The sequence below is a fragment of the Thunnus maccoyii genome, chromosome 6, assembly GCF_910596095.1.
Source record: "Thunnus maccoyii chromosome 6, fThuMac1.1, whole genome shotgun sequence".
NCBI classification, from domain to species: domain Eukaryota; kingdom Metazoa; phylum Chordata; class Actinopteri; order Scombriformes; family Scombridae; genus Thunnus; species Thunnus maccoyii.
In genome coordinates this window covers 19,900,077-19,918,495 of record NC_056538.1, presented here as the reverse complement: position 1 = coordinate 19,918,495, position 18,419 = coordinate 19,900,077, and the positions used below count along the sequence as shown (strand labels likewise).

Sequence of the window (18,419 nt, the reverse complement as noted above, 5' to 3'; positions counted from 1 at the left end):
AGCACGATATGTTCTGTTTAAGGTCAGGGAAAGATTGTGGTTTTGGTTAAATATTGAAAGAGTTAACAGTGACTATAGTCACTGTTGACTGTTTATTAACATTTAATTGAAACCATGATCTTTCCCTAACCGTAACCATTGACCACAACCACTTGTGGTACAATAACATAACATTTTCCCCTTTAAACATATTTGGGTAAAAAAAACAAAAAAGCATTAGCATATAGAATTAATTTCTACAAGACAGGGTTGGCTGAGAAGACAGTTTAAAAAAATGTGAATTTAACAGACAAGCAGACATGAGGAGAGGATGTTTGTGGATGTGTCTTGCAGTCTGTTTTCCACTGTGTGTCCATTTCTGAAAATATGTGTTCTGTGTGTTCTTTGTCTAAGAAAGTACATACAGTGTACACACAGCACATGTGACTGTCTGTGTGTGTTGCATGCCAACACACAATTACAGTACATATATTACAGGTTTGTATATGCATTCGTGTGTGTGAGTGTGTGTGGTCAGTAATAACAGGAAGCTGGCCCTCCATGTTGACACAAACCTGCTCTAATGATTGGTTATTTGAAGTAAATAAACAAACATTTGAGTGACCCACACAACCCACAAGCAGCAGAAACTAAAAATAAGAACGCTGAATGCTCTGTGTCTTCAAACCCAAACAGGAACACCTGCAGCTCATGCATCCCTCTGCCTGGCCTGTTGTCATGACAACCAATTGCGCTGCATGCAAACAGTTTATAGTAGGATAAGGAGGGGTGGGAGAGATTTTGCAGATGCCAGAGTGCTTGACGGTAAAAATAAAAAGACAGCAAAGTTTGGAATAAAGTCAAGGAAGGCGAGGGATGTGGAGAATTAGAGAGATAAAGAAGAGGAAAAAGGAAATGTGTGGTGACCAAAAATGAGACATTTAAAAAACAGGCAGAGAGAGAGGAGAGACCCAGTCTGGGATGTGGTTTGAGTAGGAGTTGGTACTGGTTTCAAAGTCAGCAGGTGGCTGTGGAGCACCAAGGCCAGTAGCCGACAAAGGAATGCATGTGTAGGCTATATGAACAACAACCCTCCCTAACATGTAGATAAATAGCTCTGTGGTAAACGATGGCACACCCTCTTGTCTGCTGAGATGGGGAAATGAGAGAAATGATAAGAGAGAGTTAAAGGGGATGTAACATACTTCATTTTCTTCATTTTTACGTCATTTTCTGGTATTTATATACTGTTATAATGTCGGCTGTCTATGTTAAACATGGACAAAGTTCCTAAACTTGTGGTGAACATTAAAACTAAAACGGCCTGTTTCAGACAGAGGCTGAACTGAGGGGCTGCATAAAGGGTCAGTATAAGATGAATAAGGGGTTTTTTGAACTGTAAATCATGTAGAGATATTCTAGCAGAGTCCCAGATTAAAAATATACACCTGGAAATGTCCATGATATGTCCTCTTTAAGTGAAGAGGATATGGTTCAAGAAAGCCATCAGAAATGTGAAAAAGTCAAATAGACTCCTGTACCAGCCACATCTCAGAAGTATAAGGTGTTGCTTTCTGTTGATTTACCGAAGTATCAATTAATACTGTTTGATCCAAGCTGAGCATACTTTTGTTCATAAGGTTCCTCATCACTGCCTGTCTAACTGACTGTAAGTTTCTGACCAGTTCTGATCAGTTGAGCACCTTACATTACATATTATATCATAACATGTCATTGTAACATTAAGATCATTTTGTTAAAATGCAATGTAATAATCATGGTATTTCATTTGTCTTTGCTAAGCTTTATATCTAAATACCATAATTAGAGAACATACTGAACAAGTGTTGAAGTTCAGCACTGCAGGGAGAAAACACATGCATAAAATGATTGAATAAGATTACCGTAATTACAGTAATTTAACGGGCTTGGAAAAGACATCCATATATGAAAGTTAAACAATAATTGACAGTAGATAATCTCCCACCCCCTTTTAACCACACTACTGAAATACAGACTCTTTATCTAACCTTCATGGTCTGATAGGAAAACCAGCAGACACAGAATTCTGAGAAGATATTTAAGCACTTCTCTAACTCTCATAAATTTGAAAAAATATTGTTTACAACTGATTTAATAAGGACCTTAAAAGTCTCAGGAACCACCTGACAGTTTACAGAATGGCACGTATCCACTATGAGTGCAAATCTGAAACCTTCGGAAAGATGTTCTCAGATTTGCACTCCTAGTTCTGTAAATTTAGTCAGTCACAGATTTTTCCTATCTGTCACCATGTTTTTTTAGGTTGATTGTTTGGCAGATGATGCGTTCCACATGTATTCCACAACACGGATGGTTTTGTATCTATGGGATGACCCTGAGGGAGGCTCGGAGCTTTAATTTGGGATGTCTTGTCTGGTGCTGTTAGTGGGCTCTTCTGGGAGGTTAACATGCCCCTCAAACAGCTGCAACACCTGCTCATATTTCTCTCTGAGACAGTGTGATAAAACACAAGTCTCCTTTCATACATAAAATAAAAATGCAGGCTCACAACTCATGAGATGGCAGGACGGACCAGCTGCATCTGGTGTGTGTGTGTGTGATTACATGATTTAACATACATTTAGTCTTTCAAATGCACATATGCACACAATGTTTGTTCTCCGGTGTAGAAGTGCATGCCTGTCTGCCTTTGTGTATTTCCCATGAAGAGCATACTGTACATATGTGCGAGTGTTATTTATGCATCTCCTTGCTGTCTCAGAGTGTGTCAGTTCCAGATGTGTTGGGGTCAGAGCAGGGCTGCCCTTCCCGGTCCAGATGCGTCCAGGTGTGGCCTGCAGTGTCACGCCATGCAGCCCAGACTCTCCTTAGACCCTGAAACAGGTCGTACTGTAGGCTCAGACACATTTCCAAATTTTCTGTCCATCTGACAGGAAGAACAGAATGTGAAAGACACTCGTAACCTCTAATTTATATACACACAGGCTGAACATGGTATGAAACTGCATGAATCTCTGTCTCCTGTCTGCTTTGTGGTAGTTTGTGCTTAAATTAATGAACATCCCTGGCTTGAAAAAGTAATCAAGTAATTCATCTCTCTGTTACTATCTTTGGCAGGATGTGGCTGTCTATCCAGTCTGGACAGCTGTGTCCGTTGATATCTTCAGCAAGGAGAACACGAGTAAGCTTAAGGACAGAGATCTGGCATTTTTACAACAGGAAAAGGGCACTCAAGTCTTACGTTCTTAGGCGCAGGGAACGAAGTGAGAGAAAGAATAAGACAGAAACAGATAAAGTGGGTGCTGTGGGTTGATCTAATATAAGTAAAGATTTTAGGTGGGTGTGAGAGAGATGGAGGAACAAGGAGCGTTTGGTGTTTATCCACTGTAAAAACTTGGTGGCATCACAGTCTGTAGATGGGGAGAGAAAAGAAGGAAGATGTGCTGTACTTGTTATCTACACTCACTGTTTACTCAGATTCCTACTCACAGATAACATCAGCAAATAAGCTGCGGCCAAGTCGACGTGCTGTTGACCCTTTGCCTCTGCGAACACACACACACTCACACTCACGCAGACACACAGAGATATACTGTATATACACACCCGATCCTGCTTTCTACATTCTGCCCAGTTATAAACACTGAGCATTAATGAGGCCAAAGAAAAACAAGCGCTTGGTTCTCAGTAGGTTTAGGAAAACATTTTGTTTACATTTTTTGTATGAAAGATTTTGTCGTCATTTAATGCAAATAGTGATCCTCATGTACTGTATAATGTGTGTAGTGACAGTGTTTAAATTAAAGGGTCACTTGAGCCAAATTAAAAAAACACACATTTTCTCACCAGAGTGTCTCTAGAAGGATCTAGCCATGCAGATAGTTTTGGTTTATTTTCTCATGTACTGCCGCCTACTGAAGAAAACGTCCCTATGAAAACTGCTGACAGCTTGTTCTGTGGATTATTAGGAGTAAACTTTTGATTCCTAAAAGCGATGTTGCTATTAAATTTCTAGGGAGGGCAATGTCGGTTTGTCTGTCTGTTGGTCGGTCCACCACTTCAATCCACACTGAAAGTCTGACTGAAACATCTCAAAAACTATTGGATGGATTACCATGAAATTTTGCATAGATATTTATGTTCCTCAGAGGTTGAACCTTATGGATGTTGGTGATCCCCTGGCGTTTCCTTTGGTGCCACTGGCTGGTTGACATTTTTGGCTTTTACTGAAATGACTTAAGTTTTCATTTAGTGTCATCATCAGGTCAAAATTTCAATTTGTCTAATAGTTGGTTTATGAGAAGGCTTACTTGCAAACCAAAACTAATGACATTCCCATCAGCCTCAGCTGTAATTTGTGTGTATTGCTTATTAACAAATGTTAGCATGCTAATACAATAAACTAAGATGAACATGATAACCTTATACTTGCTAAACATCAGTATTTTAACATTGCCATTGTGAACAGTTAGCATGCTCACAGTCGCATTTAGCTCAAAGCACCACTGTGCCTATAGCCTACAGCCTTGCAGAGGAACTAGCATGGCTGTAGACCAGTAGAGCCCAGTAAATCATGAGGTATTACTTTAATATTGGGCGATTTATATCCAATAATGTTCAGTGCTAATGCATTGGGTAAAAGGCTTTTATGCAGCGGAGTGGAAAGTCAGGGTGTGGAGGTCATGATGGTGGATAGACATGTAGCACCTCCGACTGTTACCGACCGGAACAGACTTGCAATTACAGTACAGATGTCCCAGGACTGTGCAGGCATGTACTGGCATCTCCATCACTCTCCTGTTAGCTTTGCTGCAGCTGTTATGGTGGCACATTTATCACTTCCCATTAAAATTCCTCATAGCCTCACCTAACTTCAACCGGAGCAAAGATCTAATCAGACAAAAATGGAAAACACCTATGGGAGTGTGCAGGACCTCACTTTTAGAGCCAATACAAATAGCAAAAATAATGGTGGAGTATGAGACATTTCCTGTCTTCCTGTCCATACAGTGAATGAGTATTTACTGGGCGACTATATTATAACACTACAATGGCTGTTTGATGAGGCAGGAAAAAGGCGGTGAGTTATGATATTACCATGTGAGCATTGTGCTGTTCACAAGCTCCCATTTTCTCCCTCTCACATCTCATCCCTCATTCACATTCCACCTCTCTTTCTATTTCTTTATTCTTCTCTTTGTGCGACAGAGTGATGTGACAGTAGAGAGCAGACAATGTCGGGTTACCCTGGTAATTTGGGAAGGAGGACGGAAGCATCCTGGGCGGTGCGGCGCAAGTCCCACTGATGATTCACCAGCCTGCACGATGAAGGTTGGTGACCCCAATTTGAGTAAGGCAGGAGGAGGAGGAGCGGGAGAAGAAGGCGGATGAGGAAGGGGGATAATAAGGAGGAGGGGACGACGATGCCTACGTCAGAGGCACTTCCTAATAGGCAGATGTCCTTGTCCCTGACACAAGTAAATCATGTCTCTCAGGGGAAAGAATAAAAGAAAGAGAGGAGAGGAAGGGACAAAACTAGTGAGGCAGAGATGAAAGAGCGAGGTGCTGGGTTTGGACGTGAGTGCGTGTCTAAGTGAAATTATAAGCAATTAGTTCAGCCTCTGAGCCCGCTGTAGAAATGCTGTTTTGATGATGTGAAAACAATAAGGAGGGGAGCTGGAGAAGGTGAAATGACTCAGTTTAAGTGTTTTAAGCTGTGTATGAGTGAGTGGGCTGAGTAGTGTTTGGGAAACAGGTGATCTGCAGAGATGGAGAATTAGTGGAAAAAGTGGAAAGAAAATGAGACAGAAATCTGCTCTCCATCCTTGTGAGAGGCAGCTAAAGTTTGTTGCAGTTGCTCTGTCCTACAGACTCAGTTAATGACCACAGGAAGATAAACGTTCACAAGTATGTGATCTTCCTCCTGATTAAATAGCTCTGTAGCGGACAAACCATCCCCTCTGCCAGGGCTGCTTCCCCTCAAAAAAAAAAACAACCAAAAACCATCATCATATAACCGCATAACTCCCTCACAAACACCATAAGCACATACCTTAAAAAGCAATGTAGTCATTTATGGTCACGGAAACATTTCTGAAGGAATTTCTGCTTACTGGAGTGCTACCATGTGTTTTCCCACATAAGATTTTGATAATAATAATATGATCCTTTTTGAGAGTGGGCACACACAGCAGAGGTCAGAATTGGGTCTGTGCCTGCAGCCAGTTCCAACGGAAACCACTTCTCAAATACCGCATGACTACTTCCTATTTTTGTCTAATTAAAGGATTGTTGCACTGAAATGGAAACTGCTTCAACGGCAGGCAGTGGCTGACCAGTTCTTCAGTTTCTGTGCAACCTGTGATCCTAATCATGTCTGAGAGGTGAATGAGTGATTTGATGTTGAAAACTATTCACTGGCCATTCATAATGTGAAGTTGCCTCCTGAACATGAATTAAGATGAAATTGTGATGGTCCACCTGTGGAAACCTGACTGTCGCACTAACAAACATCAATAGGATACAGAAAAATCTAATAACAATAGAATAACAAATAAAGAATGGCAGATTAGATCAATTTAGAGTCCAAACTGTAAAGACAAAAGTATAGGAGGAACATTTTTTAATTATGACCAGTAGTAATTATAGGGACAACATATACAGTAAATGCGGATTCAGTGCTTTATAAATGTATGCCAGCCAAAAAAATATACATTTAGGCTGCATGACCATATATGAAATACAAAATAGGTAGAATAACCACAATACAACATCATACATGCATTATAAAGTAAGTGGGAGTTTTTCTTCAGTTTATGGTGTTGTAGTAACAAGACAAAGCGAGATATTTACTAAACCTGTCACAAATTACTGCCAGTGGCGCAAACTTCTGCATCACTGTAATTTTTTTAATTTAGTGGTATGTACTAAGCCTACAAATGGAAATGAGCCCAGCTGCAGATCATCTGACCTGCATAAATTGCCACTAAGTAAGAGATGATGCCGGGATGCCGGCACAAATGAAAGTGCATATTCATCTCACAAGAGGAAAGCTATATGGGAGGAAATATGAGTTAATTATCCTGATTTTGTTAGCGCAACAAAAGGGATCAGTGATTGAATGAGTTATGAAAAATCAGTGGAACATTTTTGCTAAAACTTTAAAACTCCTTTGGTGAAAATAGATTAGTAGAAAGTCACTGAGATACATCATCTAGGGACCATAAGTACAAGACTTTGTGCCACTCCATCCATTAGATGTATATTTCACTGGATAAGTGAGGAGCTCACCAAAGTCATGTGGATTCATCTTCTGGGTACAATGAATGTCTGCACAAAATTTCATGGCAATCAGTTCATTTTTGTTTAAATATTTCTATCTAGACAAAATTGGTGGATCAACAGACACTGCCATCCCTACAACCACGCTGACTTTAAACAAACTATACATTATTCGATAATTTGGCATTTGCATGTGCAAAACACAAAATCTACAGTTTCACACAGTAATTTCTAACAAAATGGCAGCACTGCCACAGAATTATTAGTCACAGATCCAATGTCTGTCCAATCAGCACTGACATCAGTGGGTCTTCAGCTTCACAGACACTAATTAGCAGCATCTTCCTGTGTTTACTCCAGTGGGACAGGGAGTGGACCATGATGGAGTGTACAGACATATATAGATAGATGAAGATAGCTTTAATCTCACTCTAATTAGCTCTCCCCTTCTCCTCCCTCCTCCTCATATGTCTTCCTGTCTAGACATGAGTTGCACATATGTGACCTTCGTCTTGATCACAGCTCCCACGTCTTTTCATACTGGACATTTTAAAGAGGCGTTTTGCGACTTCACAGGGTCATAATGTTGTGAATGAATAATTCTGTGTTTGACAGAGCGGAGAAAATCTGTGCTTTGATTTCTCTAAGTTGCTAAAAAAAGGACTCCACCAAAAAAGTGTAAAACCAGTTGTCAATTTAAAATTAACAAATTGTAGCATCATGTAATATCAAACTAACTGAATATGCTGTTGAACCTACATTATATTAACCCTGAACACAAATAAAATTTGATGTTTTATGGTCTAATCTTGATGGATTGTTTATGTTTGGGCGCTCATTGGGGTCCAGCTGGCAGGCACCCCTGGCGGCTTCTTTATCTCCCTGGCCACTTGAGTCGGGGAAGTGAGGCTGCCACACAGCGCCTGGCCCTCACAATCACTGGAGCTCCTCCAACATTCCCCCCCGGTGGCAACTCAAACAAACCTGGGGACTGACGGTGACTCAGCCATTCCTCTTGTGTCTGCCCGTCTGGCTGCCTCGAAGAAAACAGCTCCAATGAGCACTTAACAGTAAATATCACCATGTAGTTGTGTTCCTAAAAATGTACTTATCAGTGATTGTGCTGTATGTAGTTGGGACTGATTCTCATTGTGGTAATCAATAGCTATAAAGTAGAGTTTAAGATTTAGATTTAAGATAATTTAAAATAATTTAAGTTAAAAATGAGAAGAACAAGCTTACAGTAAATCAGAAAAATCAGTCAATGTACAAAAGATATGCTGTAGGGTCAAAGTAGTGAATAAACATAAAAAGACAAGTTTAAAGGTGCAGTGTGTAGAATTTTGTGCCATCTAGCGGAACGGACTTGGCGGAAATGGAATATAATATTCATAAGTATGTGTTAATTAGTGTATAATCACCTGAAACTAAGAATTGTTGTGTTTTCGTTACCTTAGAATGAGCCCTTTATATCCACATAAGTAGTGGGTCCTCTTGCACGGAGTCTTCCATGTTGCACCACCATGTTTCCACAGTAGCCCAAAATGGACAAACCAAACAATGGCTCTAGAGAGGGCCTCCCGCATTTTTCGTGAGTTTCGCGGTCACCATATAGGTTCTCCTACACGCTTGGAAGGGGTGGGGGAGAGGAGGTGTATTCATTTGGTTGCAATCTACAACCTCACTGCTAGACCTTACTACTAAATCCAACACAGAGGTTCTTAAAGACACAAGTGTAGCAATGGATCAAATAACTATGTGTGAAAGGGCTCACTCATACATAGTCAAAAAAGCCGCAGAGGTTTATCATCCGACTATGCAGTTCTCTTCCACTCTATGGAGCATTTTAGCATCTATGAAGTCATTGTTTTGGTTTTCTGGCCTGAAACTTTACTGTTTTGATTCGTCATCAGCATAGTTTTCAAACACAGCAGGCAGTTGTTTTCAGTAAAAAAAAAAAGCCCTGGTACACCGACTGTGTGCTACCTGTCCAGCACACAATGACAGATGACAAAGTTGACAACTAGCTGGTGAACACAGTGGTTCATTTAGCAGCTAAACGGCAAAAAGGAGAGGGTATATTGGACTTACATTCATCAGGTGGACAGAAACATGACTCCAAATAAATGCTTATGTTGCAGTTGATTGCTAACACATTTGCCATGAAGTGATGATATGTCGACGTGTTCACAGCTTGTTGTGATGCCCTCAAAGACGCCTAAAAAACAAATGAATTAATTTAAAAGATCAACATGATCTAAACTAAATTCTAATGTCAGCATGTCTCATGTTTAGCTGGTACTGCTTACCATGCATGCTAACATTTGCTAATTAGCACTGAACACAACGTAGAGCTGAGGCTGATGTGGATGTCATGAGTTCTGAAGATATCTGGTCATATACGAATATTGCACTGTGGAATTTTGACCAGATGATGGTGCTAGAAGCAGAATATCAGCATCACCAAGGTTGATACGTTTCATCCAGTGGGGAATAAACATAAATCCATCCAATAGTCATTGAGATATCTTAGTTTGGACCAAAGTGGTGGCTCGACTGACCAACCGCCGAATGTTGGCACCTGCTAGCCTGGCTAAAAATAAGATGCACAGCAGCGACAGAAAATAAAAAAAATAATGTTTTTTTTAAAATTTACTTTTGTCTATTGTATTTTATTACCTGGAGTACTCAGAGTGTTAGTGTTGTTGTAATGTGTGTGTCTCGCCCTTGGTGGACAATGAGGTTGTATTCTGTTCCATACGAGATCAGACTGAAATGAACAAAACACATGAAATTTAAGCTGTGAATGAGCAAAAAAAGACAGATCTACAAGGATATTATTTAAAAGAGAAATTAAAATGAGTAAAGGTTTCAGTAGACAAACATGCAGAGCCACTCTGTCTCTCTTTTACTTTTGTTTTGTAATGTGCCTGCAGAGGAACGAGAGACAGTTTCATGACTCGTCAGCTGGCTGTGTGAATACCTCATCTGCCCGCTTGACTCATGTTCATGAATTCATGCCAGCTGTTTGTGCGCTCCAGGTGACAACACACAGATGAGTTTGTTAATCAGTATCAACTTTTGTGTCAACAGATGTAGATCTGTCTTATACAATGGAAATGAACTTTATCATGTGAATCATCATCATCTCCTCTGAAACGTTCATAATGAAACACACTAAAAATACATGATCATGAGGTCACTGTCCAAATATTTCAGTCTAGCTGGCAGGAGCTTTGGGCAAAGGGTGATTAAGTGGTTTTGTAAGTTATCAGACACTTGCCAGGAAGTGAGAGAGGGCCACAAACAGGAAGGAGCGGAATGTGCTTCCTGTTGGCCGTCGGCGTTATACAGGGCAGATTCCTCGTACCATCATGACTGATGCACTGTACACCAACACACATACACTCAAACACACACACACACACAGACAGACAGACACACACACACACACGCACACACACACACACACACACACACACACACACACGTTCACCCACACAAATACACATCCATACTAAGAGGCAGGCATGTTTTTCCAGTGAAATCAGTGAGAAGCAGACTGTCAGGAAAGACAAACAGTAAGAGTAGATAACATTGAGACAGTGTGTCCCTGTGCACTGCTGCAAATTAGAGAGCATGAAGCCAACTCCAGTTCTTCAGAAGAGATCGCTCGTATGATCAATCCACTCTTAAAACTTAAAGATTCTCACCAAACTCTTAATAATCACTAAACATGAGGCAAGTCAGATAAACTGCAGTCTCTGATGATCAACTGCATTCCCTGAAGAAATTGTCAGTAGTTTTATATTTCTGTGGAACTGTGATTGAATTTTACAGCAAATACTGATACCTGATATGGTTTCAACTGTGCAAACAATAGCTCAAATCTGGCAATTAAGCCACCATATTACACCTAACAGTAACGTTATTGGACACATGTGGGCAGCAAACAAGCTGTTAACACAACACTGACATATTATCACCTTATAAAGTTGATTAAGTCGGTGAACTTGTTAATAAACAGCTGTTTATTCAAGTTCATCTAACAGATACAGAGCAAGATTAGCATTTATTTTGAGTCGTGTTTCTGTCCACCTCTCAGTTTAGCTCTGTTTTTGGTCTCCACCAACTCCTGAGGCAAATATCTGGCTCTTTAGCCGCTAAATGCTCCACTGTGTTCACCAGCTAGTTGCTCACTTTGACTTTCTGCTACAGTTTGGTGCTGGACAGGTAGCATATAATTCATTTATCACAGCTGTTTTTGCAGAGTTGGCAACATTTGGGTTCATCATTATTAGTGACACCTTTCACATTATACATCTCATCCACTGTCATATAAATATTGATCAGGACAGCTTTAAAGACGGCAAACACAATAGGAAGTTATTTGTATTTGAGCCACACTTCTGAATACAATTTTCAAACCTATATGAATAGTATGTTTTTTTTATGTGTGTAGTAAAAAGTTAATGGATTTCTCAGAAAGAGAGTTAATAAAATCACATTTACTCTTGAAGTTAAATGATTGGACTTAGTAAACACACTGAAAACAGTATAGAATGGAAATTATTTTATTTTTACACATGGTCATATGGTATGGAAACTTGAATGTTGAAAAGAAAAGTGAAACTGCAGGGAATGGTGAATATAGCTAGAAAAATTATAGGGAAGCAACAGAAACAACCAAGCAAGAAATTTGAAAAATAAGGCACAAAACCTTCCTGATTGGAAGTGATCATCCCAACTTTTAAGCTTCTAACTTCAGGCGGGTGTAACAGACAAGTTTAGAGACAACAAAAATGTGTAAAATGTGTCATTCTTGCATGTTTGGCGCTAGATAAATAAAGTTATTATTATTCCTGACAGATTCTATTCAAATTTTGAATGCATAGCTTCTTCATGCCCCTGTCACAAACTACATCTTGCATCCAGCTGCTCTCTACTATCTTCTTTATAACTGTATTTATGTATTTTGTTTGTTGATGATGAGTCTTTATGCGTGTCTTCGTTATTTTTTTTGGTGTTATTTTTGATGCTAATTGTGTGAAGCCATTTTTCTACATTGGGGACAATAAAGATCTCAATTTAAAATTTTACTACTACAAAGTATTATTAGCAAGAGTACACATTATGTGGCAAAATGGCTCCTGACAGTGTTTAATTACTACATATTTTATTATCAGATTAACTGAACTTTTTTTTTTACAATATATACATTTAACTACTTATACACAACATATACTGTTCAGCAGTATAATGTTAAAAATACAAATAAAATAAAAAAATACATCATATTTCTTCAGCTGATCATAAGTTTTGATCATTAAAATCTTAGTCTGCAAAGAAAAAAGTAACCACAGCTGTCAGATAAAGGTGTAAAATAGCAGAAAAATTGAAATAGTCAAGTAAAACTACCTCAAAATTGCACTCAAGTACAGTAATTAAATATGTTTATGTACTCTTTGTGTTTCGTGCAGTGGACACACAGCGCAGAGGTGAGAACTGAGAGATATGTAGGCTGCTGGTCACAGAACAGCCATTCATTCCTGTGTATATGAAATTAACATTGGTTGTCCTTGAGGGACTTCCTGATTGAATCACACAGGCTTGATGACGTCATGTGAGATTTAAGTCATATTTCGGATTAGGGAGGGCAGGAGAGAGGAGAGAGGGAGAGAGGAGGGAGGATGAGTCACTGCCTCATTGATGACTGTCTCCACTGAGTGGTCAGATAATTCAGGTACAAAAAGAGACACAGGCACAGCACGGCCGCCTAATGGCACTCAAATAAAATGACTTATTGGGAACTCGCAAAATACACCTTTTAGGAAGATTAAATAGTATTGATGCCCCCTCCTCCCCCTCCCCATCAGGCTGGTGCTAAACAATGATGGATCCTGCTCCTCTGTATTATATTTATGGTCAAGCATTTGAATATATGTGCTGCCATCAGATGTGGGTTTCAGTATTTGTTACATTACAGAAGAAATGATCTGATGTGAATGTGATCCATCTCAGATCTCGATATTTGTCAGAGCCTATTGCTTTGATTCAGGTTAATATTTCACTCTATAAATGTTTTGGATATGTGACTGAAATCAACACATTCATTTGTACTTTGTTCTGGTGTTTTCTGGTGCTCAACAGTTCAGATCTAGTGGTCTGATTTCTGTAATGAAATTAAATAATGTTCCCATACATTTCTCCTTTGACTAGATTATTGCTCAAATTATTAGCCCTAATAAATACACATTTCTATTTGCTGATTCAGATACTCACATATGAAACATTTCAGTTTTGCCTGTTACTCGTCAGGAATAATCAAGAAAAAACTTTCAATTCAGTATACAATTTAGTTGAAAAATTGTGCAAAAATGTTGATATTATGTAATAATATTAATTAAATAATGACTGTGGTTTTTCTCTTGGTTTTGTAAGTTACCAAAACATGTCTTGCTGTATTTTAGATTTGATATATAATGGTATAGTATCTGGTAATCCCATGCAGTCAATGTAGCACTGACATACAGTAAAGTTGGACCTTCTGAGGTCTGCTGAAATGACAGAAATTTGATTAATTCATTAATTTTGCCACCAAAGTTGTTCAGGATCTCGGATTGAGCTTCTTTTGTATTTTATATATGTTAAAATAGAGTGTGTGGAAATCAGGAGATCCACTGATATTCAGAATGCATAAAAGAAGAGTGGCCTCCAAAAAAAGAACAAAGATTTATTTGCAGTTTTAAGTTTTCACTTTTTCTTTAACCGCCATTAGAAGCAGGTAGAGGTGTTTGGAAACAACATCTTGTAAATGCCAGGTGTGCCAGCTGATTGGTCAGCTGCATTAATTAGAGTGATGACATCAGACCTAAAATGATTGTAAAATAGAACATCTCTACCTGCTCATGATGATGGCCTGTGTGGCCAAAAAACATCAGTGCTGAGGTCTGCATAATGCTGTAATAGTCAAAACACTGTGTTGCTCTAGTGATTGCATCAGAAAAGAAATATTTTGGCTCTCTTCTTCATGAAGGCAGGTCAGCTACAGTATGGCAAACCTGGAGCTGGTAGGTATTCAATGTCTTGCTCAAGGGCCCCTCAGCGGGGTGGCTACTTGCTGACACAGGTGCATGAACAAGCCTTTCTGCTGAAGGTCAGTGCCCCAACCTTTGACAGCCAACATCTTCCAAGTTCTTTTAAGTACCTGATACATCCAGTATAAGTTATGCATGTAGCTGGAAATCCAAATATTGTACATTAGTGCTCAGTTTTAATAATTTTTCTAAACCGAATACAAAATGGACAATGAAATACAAAAATAGTTAACTCAAAAGAAGTGCAATGTTTCATTTGCTTCAGTTTTACATGACACAAGACGTAATTTGTCAACACAATCATGAATAATAACTTGATTTCACATCTTTCACAGAGAGACAACTGTGCTAACGGCCTACAGAAAGCCGCACGGTGCAGAGCAGAAATGGGTGACATACAAATGTACTGTGCTGTACATACACACATCGTGTGAGTGTCTGGTTTGATGTTGTCTTTTTCTAGTTTTTCATTAAGCACTACAACTTACTGAACTAATCAAACCGTTGCAGCTGAGAGAAATACCTGTAAAAATGATCAGTTGCTTCCCAAAATGTTCTTGTGAGTAAAGATATTCTGAAAGCACTAGTACTCATCAGCAGAGCATCATCACATCATCAGTGTTTTAATCAATACCTTGTCACAAATCTGCTGATATCTGACTCTATCAACAGCATCACCAACACCCCGGTGCAAATCTGAACAAGCTCTTGCATTAAGGTCTGACATAACTCTTGAAACACAGGTATCTAACGCCCTCTTGTGCTGTAAAAGGGGAACTGCTTGTCAGTGCTGGGTCTTTGAATGCAGTCACTGAAAAAATACTGAAAACACAACATACAGCCTCACCATTCAACAAAAATATAACCAACTTTATAGACTACCTCAGTTCCAGCACAATGGTGGGTGACTGCAAATCCAAAAGTGTTCATACGTCAAATGTGTACGAAATTACATCCTGAAACCTGATCAGTGCCTCTTTCTGCACCCCGATGGGAGTTTGCAGATCCGACACCTGAAAGTTCAGCACGTCGATGTCAGATGCTCCAAATGTGGCCTCCACCTTCACCTTCTCATACATGTGGAACTGAACCTTCTTGTTGGCTGTGGAGAGGAGACACCTGAGGAAACTCTCTCTCAGCACAGATCTTGCGTGCTGCTCTCTCTGCAGCTGCTCAGCGTCCATCTCTGACTCAGCCGAAGTGGAAATGGAGGTGCGACAGAGAGCGATGAAGCGTGCCGATTTGGGGTCAAATCCGCGGCTGTTGGGGTCAGGTCCTTTGGGCAACCGTAGCACAGACACTGGTGTTGCCATGTTGATTCTTTCTGCTAACACCTATAAAAAGAAAACAAAAAAAATATAACTATTGAGATTACTGATTAATCGTTTAAGTTATTTATCAAGCAAAAATGCAGAAGAATCACTTGTATTGGCTTTTCAGATGTGTTGCTTTTCTGTGCTTTACATTACTGTAAACAAAATATATTTGGGTTTTTAATTATTGGTCAGAAAAAACAAGAAATCTGAAAATGCCACATTAGATCCAGGCAGTGGTGGAAAGTAATTAAGTACATTTACTCAAGTACAGTACATTTGAGCTACTTGTTCTTTACTTGAGTATTTCCATTTTATGCTACTTAATACTTCCAGTCAACTACATTTAGTAGAGGGAAATATTGTACTTTCTACTCCACTAAATTTATTTGACAGATTTAGTCACTTTTCAGATGAAGATTATACACAATGGATAAAATAACAAGCTTTTAAAATATGAGTTTATGAGTTCAGCTCTACCAAATAGTGATTTTCTCTCTGCTCTTCTCACATGGTTTCATTTCAATAAATGTTGAAATGTAACCAATATTTCACCAAAAATCAAAGATGAGAGAAAAAGTCCAAAAACTGAAAACAGATTTGTGTATCAGAACTTTGTTTTTTCTTCTTTCTTCTCCCATTAATCATCTCACGACCCCTCAGATTTATCTGGTGACCCTTTGGAAGGGCCTGACCCCTAGGTTGGGAACCACTGGACTAAACTAGCAAACTGTACATAAAGTAGTTGAAACTAGCGCCACTTCCAGCAGCTACAACAGTAACATGCTGCTTACACACTGATGCTTCTGTATTAATGATCTAATGATGTCATATATAGTAATAATATATCAGTCAGAGACGACGCGAGTACTTTCACTTTAATACTTCTTATGTAGGACTTTTCATGCAGGACTTTTACTTGTAATGGGATTATTTTTACATGGCTGTATTGGTACTTTAACTTAAGTAGAGGATCAACATACTTCTTACACCACTGGATGCAGGGAACTTGAGTTTAACATTTTTCACAATTTGACTTAACGATTTATCCATGATCAAAAATAAAAGCTGACAGCTGAATTGGTAATGAAAATAACTGTTTAACTACAACATATAGGTGTTTTTACAAGCTTTATCTATGTAAACACACGTGAAACGGCATATAACACATTAATAACTTAATTTTTTACTACACTATATTAATCGACCTGTTATTCCACCTTTGTGATTTGACGTTTGCATTTATTGCTAACTTTACCCTTTTCTGATTGCGTATTGTGCCTACAAAGCAAACATAATATAGGTTATAAATTAAAATTAACTCCAAAGAGGGGGAAGACCTGTATCGTTGATTAAATATTGTGCTATCCGCTAACTAAAGCACTTTGTAATATTGTTAAGAAAAGTGCTATACAAATAAAGTTCATTATTATTACTGTTATTAACAGACATCAAACTTTGTTTCAAAGTTAGCATCTTGATGTGAGCGTGATGCTAACTTACAGCTCAGATAACGCTGATATAAATAGTATAAGTTCCTCACAATATAACAGCAAATGACGCTTTTCATCCACATGTTCATCAAATATACACTAATACTTTACTGAACCTCCTCCAGTTTAATAAAATACATACCAACTCTGTCCTCTTGTTAGCAGCATCAACAGTCGCATGCAACTGTAGCGTTCTTCTTCTTCTTCTTTGGTTTCCTTCTTCTTCTTCTTCTTCTTCTTCTTCTTCTTCTTCTTCTTCTTCTTCTTCATCTCTGCATTCATTGGTAGATAGCAAGCCAGCTGCGCATTACCGCCACCTGCTGGGCCGGAAGGTGAAGTCAGTAGATTGGCAGAAAAAAAAGCTAATCAAATTGTTCTAAAATATTTCCAAAAATCTTCACTTCATCCTTCGTGTTTCTGTGCTGTGTTATATCAGTACCAACCACGTTTTTGTATATTGTACAAATTACCTGATGTTCTTCCCACAATGTTTGCATATGCCCTTTTATAAAAGTCTTAAAGGGGACATATCATGCTTTTCCAGGTCTATATTTTTATTCTGGGCTCTACTGGAATATCTTTGCATAATTTATAGTACAGGAAACTCCTTATTCATCCTATTCTGCCTCTTTATCGCCCCTCAGTCCAGCCTTTGTCTGAAACAGGCCGTTTTAGCTCCTGTCTCTTTAAGGCCCCAGTCACTGCCCGATCTGCGTCAAAGAACGTGTATGTATAAAGAGAACTCTCTTTATTTATCTCTCTTATTATTTTTTTCTCTTTATACATCCATGGTATAGAGAAGAAACTCCGGTGCTTTTTTGACAAGTGCCACTAGATGGCGCTTCTGTAGTGCTGACACCAGTAAACAGACATCAGTAAATTGACACTTACAGTATATACTAGTGATGTCACCATACTATAATTACCTCTGAAGTTCCACTACTCTCAATACCTAATTTGATACCATGGCAAAACCAGCAGTCCTATTCAGGACTCACTCCTTTGTTTAAAAACTTTTATTTAAAAACTTTTTTAAAATAAACATTAACAATTGAACAGAAACTTTGTGTGTTTCATTATTTAAGCATGTGGCCTGCACTAGAATAAGAGTTACAAATTACATATTGGCCTGTAGCCTTCGAGTAGAAAGCAAAGCAGCCCAAAAGTTGTTTCTAATTAGAGGAACTGTGTGAAATGTGATGCTGTAACAACAAATATAACTGTGTGATTATGTGCTCTCATTTTGGTTTGCA

At 38.8% G+C, this 18,419-nt stretch overlaps 1 protein-coding gene across 1 annotated transcript; it reads right to left on the bottom strand.

The window, feature by feature from the left end:
• Positions 1–13,982: 13,982 nt before the first annotated feature.
• gemin7 (gem (nuclear organelle) associated protein 7) lies at positions 13,983–17,416 on the bottom strand. The gene is made up of 2 exons (XM_042414048.1): positions 17,309–17,416; positions 13,983–15,694 (listed from the first exon to the last, which is right to left on the bottom strand). Exon 2 carries the CDS (start codon positions 15,671–15,673, stop codon positions 15,287–15,289), a length of 387 nt encoding a protein of 128 aa, XP_042269982.1. The 5' UTR covers positions 15,674–15,694; positions 17,309–17,416; the 3' UTR covers positions 13,983–15,286.
• Positions 17,417–18,419: the final 1,003 nt, after the last annotated feature.

Coding starts and splice junctions, on each gene's coding strand:
- gemin7 (XM_042414048.1), bottom strand. CDS start 15,673: ATGGCAACACCAGTGTCTGTGCTACGGTTGCCCAAAGGACCTGACCCC.